The sequence below is a fragment of the Pyricularia oryzae genome (assembly GCF_000002495.2).
Source record: "Pyricularia oryzae 70-15 unplaced genomic scaffold supercont8.8_1, whole genome shotgun sequence".
NCBI classification, from domain to species: Eukaryota; Fungi; Ascomycota; class Sordariomycetes; order Magnaporthales; family Pyriculariaceae; genus Pyricularia; species Pyricularia oryzae.
Genome location: NW_003803360.1, coordinates 139,664 through 153,340, shown reverse-complemented (window position 1 = coordinate 153,340; position 13,677 = coordinate 139,664). Strand labels below are relative to the sequence as shown.

Genomic DNA, 13,677 nt, shown 5'->3' with positions numbered 1-13,677 from the left:
TATTCATGAAGCCTTTTGTTGTTCACTAAGTTTGGGCTGGGAATCTGGGATTGCTTTTCGGCGTTTGGGTTGATGGTTGATTGATTTTCTTGTTTGGTTCCGAAAGATTCCCCCTCACGGTTTTGTACTGGCTTGCTGCTTTACACCTTTGCGCATCAATCTTGTCAATCTCGACTTGCTATCAGATAGACGCCGAGCACGATTGCTTTGGTGCTTGATGTTTTACGTATGCTTCGGTATCAATATGTATCTGATTGCACCACTCAAGATTGCCTGTATGCTAGGAAACTCACTCCAAAACTTGGTGAAAGGTCACTGGTCCCAGCTCAGTACTCTTCTTGAGATGAATACTAGGGGGGAATGGCGCAGTGGTTAAGCGCCATGGCTGTTACTTGAGTAACGTAGGTTCGAATCCTGCTCCCTCCACCTCCTCCCCGCTTACCCGTGGCAAGGATAACCCGGCTGGCTATCGACAACAACCACCCGCCTGTGCCGTCGAGCCCACACTTGTTGGGAACTTCGTCTCCATGGCTACAAACGACCGACAGCTCCGCTGTTTGGACACAGGCCCCTCTCGATGAAGAGCCGTCAACTGCCGTCAGACGAATCCTCCGTGCCTAAGGTGCACGGAGGGTTCGTCTGACGGCTTGTGCCGTGAAGTGTGGGTGAAAAGGCAGTAAGTCTATTCCTCGTCAGAGTTCGAGTCGTTTACGATCGGTGTCCCTAGGCGTAAAGTGCGTTCGTGGCGCGCGGGGCGCTGGCGGGCCGCTCTGGGGCGGGCGCTGAAGTAGTTGGTGGCTATCGAAAACGCCTCAAAGCTTTTCGGTTGCCCGAGGCTTGTCTGGAAGAATTTGCGGCGTTGGGCGCGGTCTGGCGGCCCGACCGGCCGCTCGTTATCAAACCACGGCCAGTTTCTCCACACCGCCCGCGAATAGCGGCAGTGCACCGGGTGCTCAGGGGAGGTCCGCTTCCAGCACCAGGCACACGAGGTGTTTGCATCCTGGTGGTTGAAACGGTTATGGTAGGCTTTGAAATCGCCGTGGCCGGTCCTCATGGCCAAATAATGGCCCAATAGGGGTCTTGGCAAACGCAGTTCCTCGGGCTCCTTTCTCGGTGTGTATTGGAATTTCCATTCCCTATATGCGGGGGACCGTTCACAGAGTTCTTTACGCCACCAGTTCTTTTTTATATTGGAAAGAATGGTTCCGAGGACCGTGCCGGCACCGCTATACTGTTACGATCAAGGTATCGGGTAACCTGTTCTTATGGTAAAGTACAGTGGGTTGAAGCAACTGAGCGTCTGACTGGGTAACTGGGGTTCTCAATGACTGGGGGTGAAGTTATGATCGTTCTCAAGTAAGTATTGAGGTTAACTAGAGTTTGATTGCTGCTAAGCAATCCTAGAATCGAATCTATCTACATGGTAATGAGCGTGCCTTATATAGACTATGTTCCGAATGTGATCTCTCCTGAAAGGTCTCTGATCTTAAAGACTCCCCAGGGTTTCTGGAGATCAGGTTGTGATCTTTGAGATCATCCCTTGTCCGTTTGAGATCAACTGTCTTGGCAGTCACGTGCTGTCACGTGGCTTTGTCCTTACGTAATCCATGTTCTGCCGGTCGGTGACTTTTCTGGGCGAGTGTCGTCAGGAGGGGTGTGACCCCACCTGGCCTCCCTGGTACCGGCCCAACTGTCTGGTCGTAACATATACGTGGTTTGCTAAGCCCTCGGGTCTGGGTCCGGCGGTCCGGCGGAGCCGGCCTTGGCCAGCTCGTCAGCCCGGTCGTTTCCCGGGATTCCCTGGTGCCCAGGGCACCAACGGACCCGAACCTCGGTACCTTGTTTTCGGAGTAGATCGACAAGGTTATGGAACTCCAGAAAGGCCCATTGGGACGAACGCGGCGCGTCGCCTCTAAAACCCCAAATAACCGAGGTGCTGTCCACACAAATCCAGATCCGGGCGCCTGGCTGGGCCTTGGCTGCCGCCTGTAGCCCTTTTAGGGCGCCAATCGCCTCGGCGTCGAAAACGTGGCTTTCCGGCGTAATAGATGCGGAGCCTGCGGCAAATTCCAGGCCCGCCCTAAAAGCGGCCCATCCGTACCCTATCTGGACGCAGTTGTTTTCGTGTTTTTCCGAACCATCCGTATATACCACGATATCGTCAGGTGATACCATGTCCAGCCATTCGATAAAGCGGCGGGCCGCTTCCTCTTTCGGGACTCCTCCGGTGGGGTCAGTGCGAGAATCCGGGGCATTGCGAGGTGCGCGCAACTCTAGTCTCCGGATCCGCGGGAGAAGTTGTGCAGCCGTTTGCAGGGTCGTGGCCGAATGGCCCGAGTTGCGGGCACGAGGTGTTTCACGCAGGCGGCTGACAAGGGGGTGCCCCTTGTCCGCGAGCCTTAGTCGGGCGCCGTATTTCAGGCGGGTGTAGGCCAGCGCGACGCGGGCCGAGGGTAGTCCTGCGTCCCTGAGAACAGTGGACGAGGGGGTGGTTTTATACGCCGGGAGGATTGCCCGTGCCGCTAAAACCAGCGGTTTGTTCAATGCTTTGAGGAGTCCTCTTTGCTTGTGCGCTGGGTTGTACCATGCCTCGGCTGCGTAGGTGGCCGAGGAACCCACGCATGCCACCGCTGCCTTGCGAAGTGCAGCCGCAGGCGGTCCGTATCTTACTGCCCCAAAGCTCTTGAGGTGGGCAGCGACCGCCATTGCTTTGGCAGCCCTTTCGGCCACGTGGCGGCGCCCGTCTAGCCGTCCCTTGCATTTCCTACAGTAAACTATAGTCACAGGGTTGGACCAGACCCTCTAACGGACAGGCCAGCTAGAGCCCTCCTAGTCGCTGGATACCCAGCCTGCCACGTAAATACAAGGTTTGCACCTTAAGCCTACCGCATCCACAAAAAGGCCTCTTGGTAGACCGACGCGCGCATCCGTCCTCTCCGGCTAAAATAGCGTCTCTTCCGCCTAACATGCCGACGACATCATCTGCCCCGGTGTACGTCCCTAGTGCGAGTAGAAAGCTTCGAAAAGCCGGCGACACCCCGTACATGTCCATCCACAGCTTAGTCCCCCGTTGGTTCCTGGGCTAGCCCAGCGCCACAATGTGGACATGAATGCAATCGAGTTCTTCCCGTCCTCCAGACCCGGCGCAGATTCCCAGTGCGAGTGAGAAGCATGGGGCGCCTCAGTCACACTATTCCACCACGGCCCACCGTCCACGGGGTGTACCAAGGGTGCGAACCAAGGCCGTGCCCACGTTTCTTGCTTCCCGTTACCCAAAGCCGTCTCCAGCAATGGGCCGACCACGTCTTGCTGTCGGGACCCTTTGGAGACTGCCGCGAAGAATACTACTATATAAGTTGGCGATGCGCAAAGTCTCTATCCCAGCCACTCACTCTAACAGCATCGTTATATATACCCAGCAAAGTATGGTCAGCTTTCACCATGCCACATCATCTCGCTATCCTAGGCTGAACATTGATTCGTGTCAGGCATGGTGCATTGGTGAGGTGCCTCCTGTCAGACATATCTGCTTCCATGACCTCCACTGCCGATTCATCTTATGCTAACTATATCTGCTCCATAGGAGTCCGATGCATTTCACAACAAAGTCGACTTTCACAAAAAAGATGCGCCCCGGTGAGGTGTATGAACATTTTGATCTCGACTTGCATCTGAGCCTGAGATTTTGCACAAATAAAAACTATGGCCACAAACAGGGCTTCCCGATACACCTGTACACAAATGCGGATGGCTCATGCAAGGCTGAAAAGCCACCCATTTGGCATGAATATTCCAAGTTCACGCTAAACGAGGAGTCCGCCATGATGAATCCTAGGCCGCCGTCTATATACTATTTTCCTGGCCGTTTAATTATTTTGTTTGGGTAGCGGAACCACCTCGACGCATCAATGACTTCTGTTCCGACAGGACGCGCCGCATAGGCGAATTCTACTTTCGCCTTGCTTCCATACTCGTTTCCGATACTCCGGCCCCATTCGACGAACAGGACATAATCGATAAGACGTCGGCATTCGTTCTGTTGTTGGGTCCAGGATACGTCGACTACCAATATCAAAGTCAGAATGGTGGCCGTAATATAAATTATATAATTACCGATTATATTAATTTTCAATGTCTTTCTGTCATCCCAGTGAACAAGCTCTTCCAGAGGGAGCGCAGTTCGGATTCTTTTGGCAAAGTTTCCCTTGTCACCCTGATCCGTATCCTGCACCTCTTCACCCCAGCTACGAGTCCAGACCTTCCTGATTAGAGATGGAGGAGGCCATAAATACTCAACCCTCTTTGCAACAGAGCATTCTGCATTCCAAGCCATCAAGTACACATGATAGGCTGCACAGATTGACTCACACTCACATTTCAGGCGCGCTTGGCCGCCACCTTGCAAAGTCAGCTGAACACGAAATCAAACATTCCACACTACCTTTTCGCCTCGACTGTTTTCTCCACATCGAGATGCTCCGCATGGCCACCACCGGCAACAACAAGATGACAGCTATCACGACCCCGCTTGGTCCTGTACTGGCTTGGATCCTGAACACTTCCTCCTACAGAGTCAGAGGCTGCTGGTGAATGCGAGATCTCAGACTCGTAGCTCCTATATATATACAGTTCAAGTCGAAATCTGGTATTTGTGGCGCCGAACCTTTTGGCTGGCGCAGCAGTCAACTGCAACAATTCCTTACAAGCAGTTATATAAGGCTCACCTTCCCCGTCTGGAGTGGAGTGCATCGCCGTTCGTTCTGGACCCTGAGCGGAAAAACGGCGAGAAAGCAAAATTTCTCACTGCAGAGGAGAGAAAGCACATGGTGCAAGAACAAAGAAGGCTTCCCAAGTCGCTCCTTGGCTTTTGGTTTTCATCATCATAAGCGCTTTTGATACGTATCTTGTAAAAGATAGATAGGTCGTATTGTGAACTACCTAGATATTTCAAACGGTCTATACCCTAGCTACAGATCTCGCAAAGAGGTTGTGAAAAAAGACAAAAACGAAAACAAAAAAAAGCCATCCTACTCATATAGAAAGCTTTCAAACACTTCGTGCGCCACAGATTCAGGTCCCAGGATCGCCGCCCTCCTGCAAGTTTTTGTTCCAATAGCTTTTGCTAAAACTCAAGCATACTTGACCTTTTTTTTTTTTTTTTTTTTTTTTTTTTTTTGACCTTCTCAACTTTGAAACCCAGCTTGTTTGCCGGCGGGGGTTGTTTGCTTAGTTCTTTTGAGGGTTGTCGTTCTGATTGGCTGTCTCCGAAGTACCAAAGACTCCGTTCTTCAACAGTCTTTCGTCAGAGCTGGTCAATCGCGTTCTCCGCGCCACCTTTTCCTCTTGGGTTTCTTGTGGACCTCTACCGTAAAAGGAGCTATCGGATTAGGTTGCAGAAGGATCAGGGTGGTCATAATAATCACCAGAACGCTTCCAGAATGTTATTTTGCGCCTTGGCTTCTGGGCTTTTGCCGCATTTCTTTGGTCTTCTGACATCCAGTCTATCTTTTCGTCTCCTGTCAAATCCTTCCTTTCCCTGTCCATCTCTGCGAGTTTCGCGTCTCTTTCGGGACCGCTCTCATTGTCACCCATGAGGGCCTCGATCACTTTCCTGCGAGAACTGTTGGGACGATTTGAACGTTTCGCTATTTGCTCTTTGGTTTTTTCTGGCGGCTCGTAATAGCCGCGAAAGGGGTCGCTGCTGCTACTGCTCGCCTTGTATTTCTTGTCACCAGAACGCTTCCAGAATTTTGTTTTGCGCTTTGGCTTCTGGGCTTTTGCCGCATTTTTTTGGTCTTTTGACATCCAGTCTATTTTTTCGTCTTCTGTCAAATCCTTTTTTGTCCTGAGCATTTTTGCGATTTTCGCGTCTCTTTCGGGACCTTTTTCAACGCCACGCATGAGGGCCTCGAGCGCTTTTTTGTTCAAACTGTTGTAACGATTGAAGCCCTCCGCTATTTGCTTTGGGGTTTCTTCTGGCCGCTTGTAATAGCCGCGAGAGGGGTCGCTGCTGCTACTGCTCTCCTTATATTTGTTGTCATCGAACAAGGTCGAAGGATACACGATGGGAAAATCAGTATAATCAGAACGCTTTTGGACCCAGCTGGTGCCGCCGTCGACGTTGTCGCCTGTTACGATTAAGGTATCGGGGTAACCTGTTCTTAGGGTAAAGTACAGTGGGTTGAAGCAATTGAGCGTTTGACTGGGTAATTGGGGTTTTTAAGGATTGGGGGTAAAATTATAATCGTTTTCAAATAAATATTAAGGTTAATTAAAGTTTAATTGCTGCTAAACAATCCTAAAATCGAATTTATTTATATAGTAATAAGCGTATTTTATATAAATTATATTCCGAATGTGATTTTTCCTAATTTGCTATAAATCGCAAAAATTATTTCCCCTAATTTGTTATAATTTTTCAAAAATTATTAAAATTATTTTTTTGGCAATTACGTAAAATTACGTAATTTTTTTTATATAATTTTTTTTTTGCCGGTCGGTAATTTTTTTGGGCGGGTATTGTTAAAAAGGGTGTAACCCCACCTGGCCTTCCTGGTACCGGTCCAATTGTTTGGTCGTAATATTAGGTTTTTTTTTAACCAAATCCCTTTAACCTTTAAATAATCCGTATTTTTTTAATCCCTGTTTTGGTTTTTTTTGATTAATTTTCCTACGCCATATTTAATCGCGTAACCAAACCAAAATTTGGTCGTTCGTCGACAAAATGTCGCCACGCCTTTTTTTTTCCCTGTTATCGACGGATACCGTTAAAATGCTTTTTTATAATATCTACCGTACCAAAGGCGCAACGTTTTATTAAATTTTTTTTTAGGATTTTATTCGCTATATGAAATATATCCGTTTTAATCGTTTTGGGTATAATATATTGGGTTTGTCCATTGTTCAAATCCGTTATATTGGTCGCCAATATTCGAAATTGGATGCGGAAATCTGTCACAGACCTGAAGGACAGCCACTGGGCTGTCGCTTAGTCATAACCCCTGTCACGTGAAGGCGCGAGGGCCGAGCGCCTCGCGCGCGTATATCTACGCGAAATCTCTGCAGTCTCCGATATGTAGCTCCTCGAGCTACGTCTTCGTCAACAACCACCTGCTACCCCGTACCTGGAAGACTAGATAGCCAATATACTCTGTCCTGTTACCTGATCGCCCGCACCTACCTGTCCGCCCTGCCAGCCCGTGACATTACGTAGCTCCTTCATTAGGTGCCCGCGATGCCTGCGTCACTGCAACCCCCGATCTTAACCGATTCGACCGAGGAACTGATCGAACACCTACAAGGACACCCTGAACAATGGGTGTCTTACATCTCCGATTCCTACCAAAAGCTGCAACTATTGCACGATAGCAACGTCCGCCTGAACTCCTGCCTAGAAATGCAGGAAGCCGAGACCCAACGCGCCCGCGCCGAGACCCAAGGCGCCCGCGCCGAAACGGACCGTGTCCGCGACAAGGCGCAGGCCGACATCCTGGCCATGGCCATGGAAAAGGCTTCCGCTATAACCTCCCGGGACGCCGCTTTCGCCGAATTAGAGAAAACACGGTCCGAATTGAAGGAAATTCGGACCGCAGCGCTGCCCACGGTACATATAACCACCCCCGCCCCAACTACCAACACGCCTGCTGAACCCCCCATGGTTACTCCTATGGGAACGACTCCGCCGCCTGCTTCCGAACATTCCGCCTCCGCCCGCCTTTCTGAACGACTTCCAGACCCCGATAAATTTACGGGCGCCCGCTCCGACCTCCGCCGCTTCGCCACCCAAATCCGGGGGAAAATGACCTTAAACAAAGACCGCTTCCCCAACCCCGAATTACGCCTGATTTATGTGACATTTGGACCATGAGATCACCAGACCCTAACCCTGACCCCTGACCAACGACCCACCAGGGTGATACCTTTATCTACGTCGCGTCAAGCTCAGAACTTTGTTTGTTTCCTTTCTTCTGCGCAGAGTAGAATCTTCGTCGATAGGCGCCAATAGATTAGCTTCCGTGCTATGCTTACCCTGGCCGTGACACAATTCTACTCTCAAAAGAATCGCTGGCCTAGCGATTAACAAATAAGGCGCAACAAACTATTTTCACGCCGCTGGCGAGCGACGAAAATAAATCCGCACTCGACAGACCAGACCCGACCGGAGACTGACAAAGACGTCAACTTCAAACCCAGACCGACCCCAACCTATGCCCAGGCTGAAGGACCATCCACCTGCGAGCAGGAAATCACAAAGGTTGATTTCAAACAAAACGGAGCAAACAGATCGCTCCACCGACGACCCGACCCGACCAGAGAGTGAAACCGATTTCACGCCAAACACCAATTCCACCCTCGAAGACGAAATCGAAGTTGATTCTCTTTCGAACACCGCGTGGCCTAGTATAGAAACGCCTGAGGAAAATTTAGACGAATTCGAGTTTGCAGAAGCAAGGTATACAACGCCGGAAACAAACCCAAACATGATGGCAGACGGAAATGACCTAGCCAGCGAGATCGCTAGGCTACAGGCAGTTATTACACGCCTGCAAACCGAAAGACAGAACAACCAACCGGAAGCCCGACAAGCCACACCCGAAAATAGCGCCTTTGGAGGCACCAGGTTCGAACCGACCGGCCTAGCCAGCAGGAAAGCATTTAAGCCGTACGGCCATAGCTAAGAAGCAGCCAACCCGCACTACAGTGAAAGAGCCAAAAGTAGAGGATCAGATCCAGGTACATTTTCCGGCAGTTCAACCACTTTTGACCGCTGGATTACGAAATTAGCAGATTATTTCGAAGAGGATAACACAACCTTCCGAACTGAACGAAGCCGCATGGCAAAACTGTTCAGCCTGTTGGACGACCGACCAGCAACGATGCTGGAGACCAGATACAATTTAGAGACCCAACCGTATTTATGCGTGGCAGAGATGATCCAGGTTTTGGCCACGGTGTACCATAACAGCAATCAAGTGTCCGAAGCATGGGAAAAACTATCAAAAATGTATTTTGAATGCGGACCAGGTAATGACGTTTACAGTTTCATTGCCGAGGTGAATGCTCTCGCCGATAAAATTGGAGTACCAGCAGGAGAACGCAAAACTACGCTGTGGCAACATATCCCGGCAGACCTCGATCACCGGCTGTTACAAGACAGCAAGGACCCCAGAATATCTTATGAAGAATTCGCAAATTTGGTGGCCGATGCAGCTCACAGCACTCAGCGAGCGTATCGGGAACGAGAAGAGCGAAAACAGAAAAGTCGCGGTAAAGATAAAAAAGAGAAATACCCCTACAGCCCAGACAAAAACAGGAAAAGCAATCGAGGACGCTATTACGAATCCAGCAACCCGAACAAAGGAGAAAGAAGCGACATGGTACCTAAAACAACAGAAGCCACAGGACGTGGTTTGACAGAAACTGAAAAGATGGTTTATTGGGAAGCCAACACTTGCTTCGCGTGCGGGAAAGAAGGACATAAATCATTTGAATGCCCCAATAAAACGAAAGCAGTCAGGGCCTTGGATTTTGAGGACAACCACAGCATTAATGACGAGCAAAAGCGATCGGGAAAAGAGTGAGACCGCCAAAAGCCTCCTCGGTGGTCCAGATGTCTACAATAGTTCAGATTGGTAGTAACCCACGACCTAAATCTTTCATCATTCGAACTCAGATACAGGTTAATGGCGTAGCACTATCAGTTAAAGCTCTTTGTGACACCGGAGCAGACATTTCTCTTTTGATCAGCCCAGCAATCGCTAAACAAGCCGTAGAACGGCTAGGAGCCCGGCTTCAAAGGTTAAAAACCCCGCTACTTTTGTCGGATTACCGCAAACAGGACGCAGGACGCATTACGCACAAACTAAAAGCGACCTTGGAAATCGATGGACGCCGGTTCAGCAACCAAATGTTTTACGTGACGGAAAGTGGACATGATATGTTTATTGGGCAGGATTGGCTAGTTGAACAGGATGTTTGGATCCACCCGAAAACGCAAACGTTCGCATGGCCTGAAAGGACACCGTCGCTGGCAAAATTCTCGCCAGCCATTAGACTTCCGAACATGTTGGACAAGCCCGATCCGGTTGCACAAGCCGATGCAGAGCGGCGCGACCGAGCATTCGAACAGGAAACCAAAAGGGTGCAAATACTTCGACGACCGTGGCGCCAAACAACCTCTTTAGAACCCAGACCAACGACCCCGGTCGTCTTGGGTGAGGACCGAGACGTTGTAAACATAGCCGCCCTTTAACACAAACTGGACACCGACCCCCGACAAAAGCGATGGAAATCGTGCCCATTACCCACGCAGCCCATCACGTTAGAAATTGGACCCGAAAAACCCGCCATTAGCCTATCTGCCGTCGGCCGTTCGTACCAATGGAAAACCAACAAGGGAGAACCAATCCCGTTCCCGGAAGATGAAGACCCCGACCATGTCGAACTGGTCCGAAGCAAACTGCCATCCCGACTCGCTCACCTGGAGGGATTCTTTTCGAAAGCAGCTTCCACCAACCTGCCTCCACATCGCCCAGGGCACGATGTGATTTTGGAGCTAGACAAGCCGAAAACAGGATCGCCTCCGACGTACAGAACACCTGTGGAATTCCTGCCGCTCGAAAAGGAAACAGTCGACGAGCTGCTGCGCATTGGGTTTATCGAACCCTGTATGCAGGCCGACCCAGCGCCTGTCCTGTTTGTACCTAAACCACATTCCAAAGAACGCCGTTTTTGCACCGACTACCGATGGATTAACCAGTTTTTGAAAGATCGATTCGTACCAGCCCCGGATGTCAACGGAACTATTTTTAATTGTCGCAATGCAAAGAGGTTTACAAAAATCGACATTATTCGAGCTTTTAACCGGTTACGTATGGCGGTTGGCTCAGAGTACCTCACTGCTTTTCGCACCCGACAAGGCACCTTTCAATGGAAGGTGCTTCCCTTTGGGCTAAAGGTCGGCCCAGCTTGGTGGCAGTCATTTATCAACGCTCAGCTAAATGAACTTTTGGACTTGTTCGCCAGCGCATACGCCGACGATGTTTTGGTTTATTCCGACGGAAACGAAGAAGAACATTGGGACCAAGTAGAAGAGGTTATTTACCGATTAAGCCGAGTCGACCTCCAGGGAGATATTAAAAAGTCTCGATTCAACGTTACCACGGTCGATTATCTTGGCATCGTTATGGACGCAGGTCTGGGCATCCGTATCGATCCAAACAAACTGCAGGCAATTAGCGATTGGAAGTTCGAAGACCTTACGTCCAAAACAGCCGTGCGTTCCTTTTTGGGATTGTGCAATTACATTCGAATGTTTTGCCACCATGCCAGCAGCGTCGCTGAGCCGTTGAACCGACTGTTGAAGAAAGACGCCAAATTTGCTATGGGGCCAGAACAGAGGCGAGCATTTGAGGAAATGAAACGTTTAGCCTGCGATGCACCGGTTATGGCATTTTTCACCCCAGGCCGACCGACCAAGGTAGAAACCGACGCTTCACGCAACGCGACCGGCGGAGCAATCTGGCAACAGCAACCGGGTGGAGAATGGAAGCCTGTGGGATATTTCTCAAAAACGATGACCCCAGCAGAACGCGCATACCCGATCCAAGACCGAGAGCTGCTGGCAGTGGTTCAAACGCTGAAACATTACGAACCAGAATTGTTGGGGACAAGCTTTTTCGTGATTACAGACCACCAAGCTTTAGTTTACTATTCCACAAAACGACTCCTTTCGACTCGACAGGTGCGTTGGGCAGATTTCCTGGCCAACTTCAACATTACGTTTCAGTACCGCCGCGGCAAAGACAACATAGCCGCCGATGCCCTGTCCCGCAAGACGGCAGACCTTCCAACAGTTAAAGCTCGGGAAAAAGAAGAACGAACAATGACTTTAATCCCACCTAAGAAAATCACACCTACGGTGGCCGCCGTCAGCACTGCCGACCCAAACGCCCACGGGGTGAGCGGCGCAGATTTGGTAGACCTAATACGACAAGAGAACGAAAAGCAAAAGCTAGGCCAACACCAAGGAAAGCTAGTCGTCCCGGAAACGACTTTAGACGGACAGATCTTTTTGAGGACCGCTTTGATCCGTGAAGCTCACGAGCCCAAAATATTCGCCCACGCAGGACAGAACAAGACGATACAATTAATCAAAAGACGGTATTTTTGGGAGGGCATGAGTCAAACCATTCGGAAATACATCAAAAACTGTCACGACTGCGAGCGAAATAAAGGTAGACACGACAAGACCCCGGGCCTATTGCATCCGCTACCGATACCGAATTACGTTTGGGAACATGTAGCAGTTGACGGAAAGGACATGCCCAAAGACAAGTTCGGATACGACTACGTGTGGGTGTTCGTTTGCAAGTTCAGTCGCCTGATAGCCACCATCCCAGGACAGAAGACCGACACAGCAGAAATCCTGGCCTCCCGATATTACCGATACCTATACCGTTTCCTAGGACTACCTTTCGTTTGGATTAGCGACAACGCCGGGCCGTTCATCTCCGAATTCATGGCGACGATAAATGAACTCACGGGTACTAAACACCGACACGGCAGCGCCCTGCACCCTCAAACACAAGGTGCCGTAGAGATAACCAACCAGGAACTGGACCAAAAGCTACGGTTTTATATCGACAAATACCAGACCAGTTGGAGCGTACATTTGCCTGCTTTGGATTTTGCCCACAACGCCGCGTGGCATTCCAGCCTTGGTATGTGCCCGTTAAAGGTAGTGCTCGGGACCGAACCCCGAAACCCGCTGTCCACCGACCTGCCAACCACGACCGTTGATTCAGACCAGAAACGAAAAGCGCTGCAGATCGTCCGCCAGACTAAAGAAGTCCAAGAGTTGGCTCGCCAAAACGCGCTAAAAACGCAGGCGAGGCAGGAAGAACAAGCTAACAAAAAGCGGCGACCAGTAGATTTTGGGGTTAACGACTATGTTTTCGTCAAGAAAAAAGGGTTTCCGACGACCGCACCGACGACCAGACTGGATTCACAGTGGACCGGACCATGGCAGATTCTAGAAGAACGAGGATATAGCTATGTTCTGGACGTACCTGAATCGTTTAAAGGAAAAAACTTGTTCCACGCAGACCGCCTCCGCAAAGCCGCAATGGACCCATTACCACAACAGAAAAGAGAGCCGCCTCCGCCAGAAGAGATCAACGGAGAACCAGAGTTTGTGGTCGATAAAGTTTTAGCGTCCCGATTATTTGGCCGGAGTAAGACATTGCAATACCAGGTCGCATGGCAAGGATGTGATCCAGACGACACGTGGTACCCGGCTGAAAACTTCAAGAATTCAGCGACAGCCCTTGACGACTTCCACAAGAAGTACAAAGATGCCGCAGGACCGCCGAAGCGATTGGCAATCTGGATAAAAGCCGCTGCCGAGGATAAGTTGGACGAACCGAATCAGGAGGATAATGTGGCAGAGCATGGAGATTTGAACGGTAAAAGGAAAAATCGACGACATGGTTAACTTGACAAGAGCCTCGCATGATCTCCTGCGTCGACATACGAGGTTTGGAAGGGGGTAGTGTGACATTTGGACCATGAGATCACCAGACCCTAACCCTGACCCCTGACCAACGACCCACCAGGGTGATACCTTTATCTACGTCGCGTCAAGCTTAGAACTTTGTTTGTTTCCTTTCTTCTGCG

The 13,677-nt window shown here is 50.3% G+C and overlaps 4 protein-coding genes across 4 annotated transcripts; 2 read left to right on the top strand and 2 right to left on the bottom strand.

Annotated features, from left to right (window-relative positions):
• Positions 1–3,850: 3,850 nt before the first annotated feature.
• On the bottom strand, positions 3,851–4,825 carry MGG_18116 (uncharacterized protein; the record flags this gene model as incomplete). Its single annotated transcript, XM_016990577.1, has 3 exons — positions 3,851–4,262; positions 4,442–4,615; positions 4,725–4,825. 3 exons carry the CDS (start codon positions 4,823–4,825, stop codon positions 3,851–3,853), a joined length of 687 nt encoding a protein of 228 aa, XP_016845988.1.
• A 345-nt stretch (positions 4,826–5,170) lies between these two features.
• Positions 5,171–6,014, bottom strand: MGG_03113 (uncharacterized protein). Its single transcript, XM_016990450.1, has 2 exons — positions 5,495–6,014; positions 5,171–5,377 (listed from the first exon to the last, which is right to left on the bottom strand). Exons 1-2 carry the CDS (start codon positions 5,899–5,901, stop codon positions 5,227–5,229), a joined length of 558 nt encoding a protein of 185 aa, XP_016845987.1. The 5' UTR covers positions 5,902–6,014; the 3' UTR covers positions 5,171–5,226.
• Positions 6,015–8,207: 2,193 nt separating this feature from the next.
• MGG_18115 (uncharacterized protein) lies at positions 8,208–8,678 on the top strand (the record flags this gene model as incomplete). The annotated part of the gene is made up of 1 exon (XM_016990576.1): positions 8,208–8,678. One exon carries the CDS (start codon positions 8,208–8,210, stop codon positions 8,676–8,678), a length of 471 nt encoding a protein of 156 aa, XP_016845986.1.
• A 351-nt stretch (positions 8,679–9,029) lies between these two features.
• Positions 9,030–9,581, top strand: MGG_18114 (uncharacterized protein; the record flags this gene model as incomplete). The annotated part of the gene is made up of 1 exon (XM_016990575.1): positions 9,030–9,581. A coding segment is annotated over one exon (552 nt), but the record flags the coding sequence as incomplete, so codon positions are not given.
• Between the last annotated feature and the right edge of the window lie 4,096 nt (positions 9,582–13,677).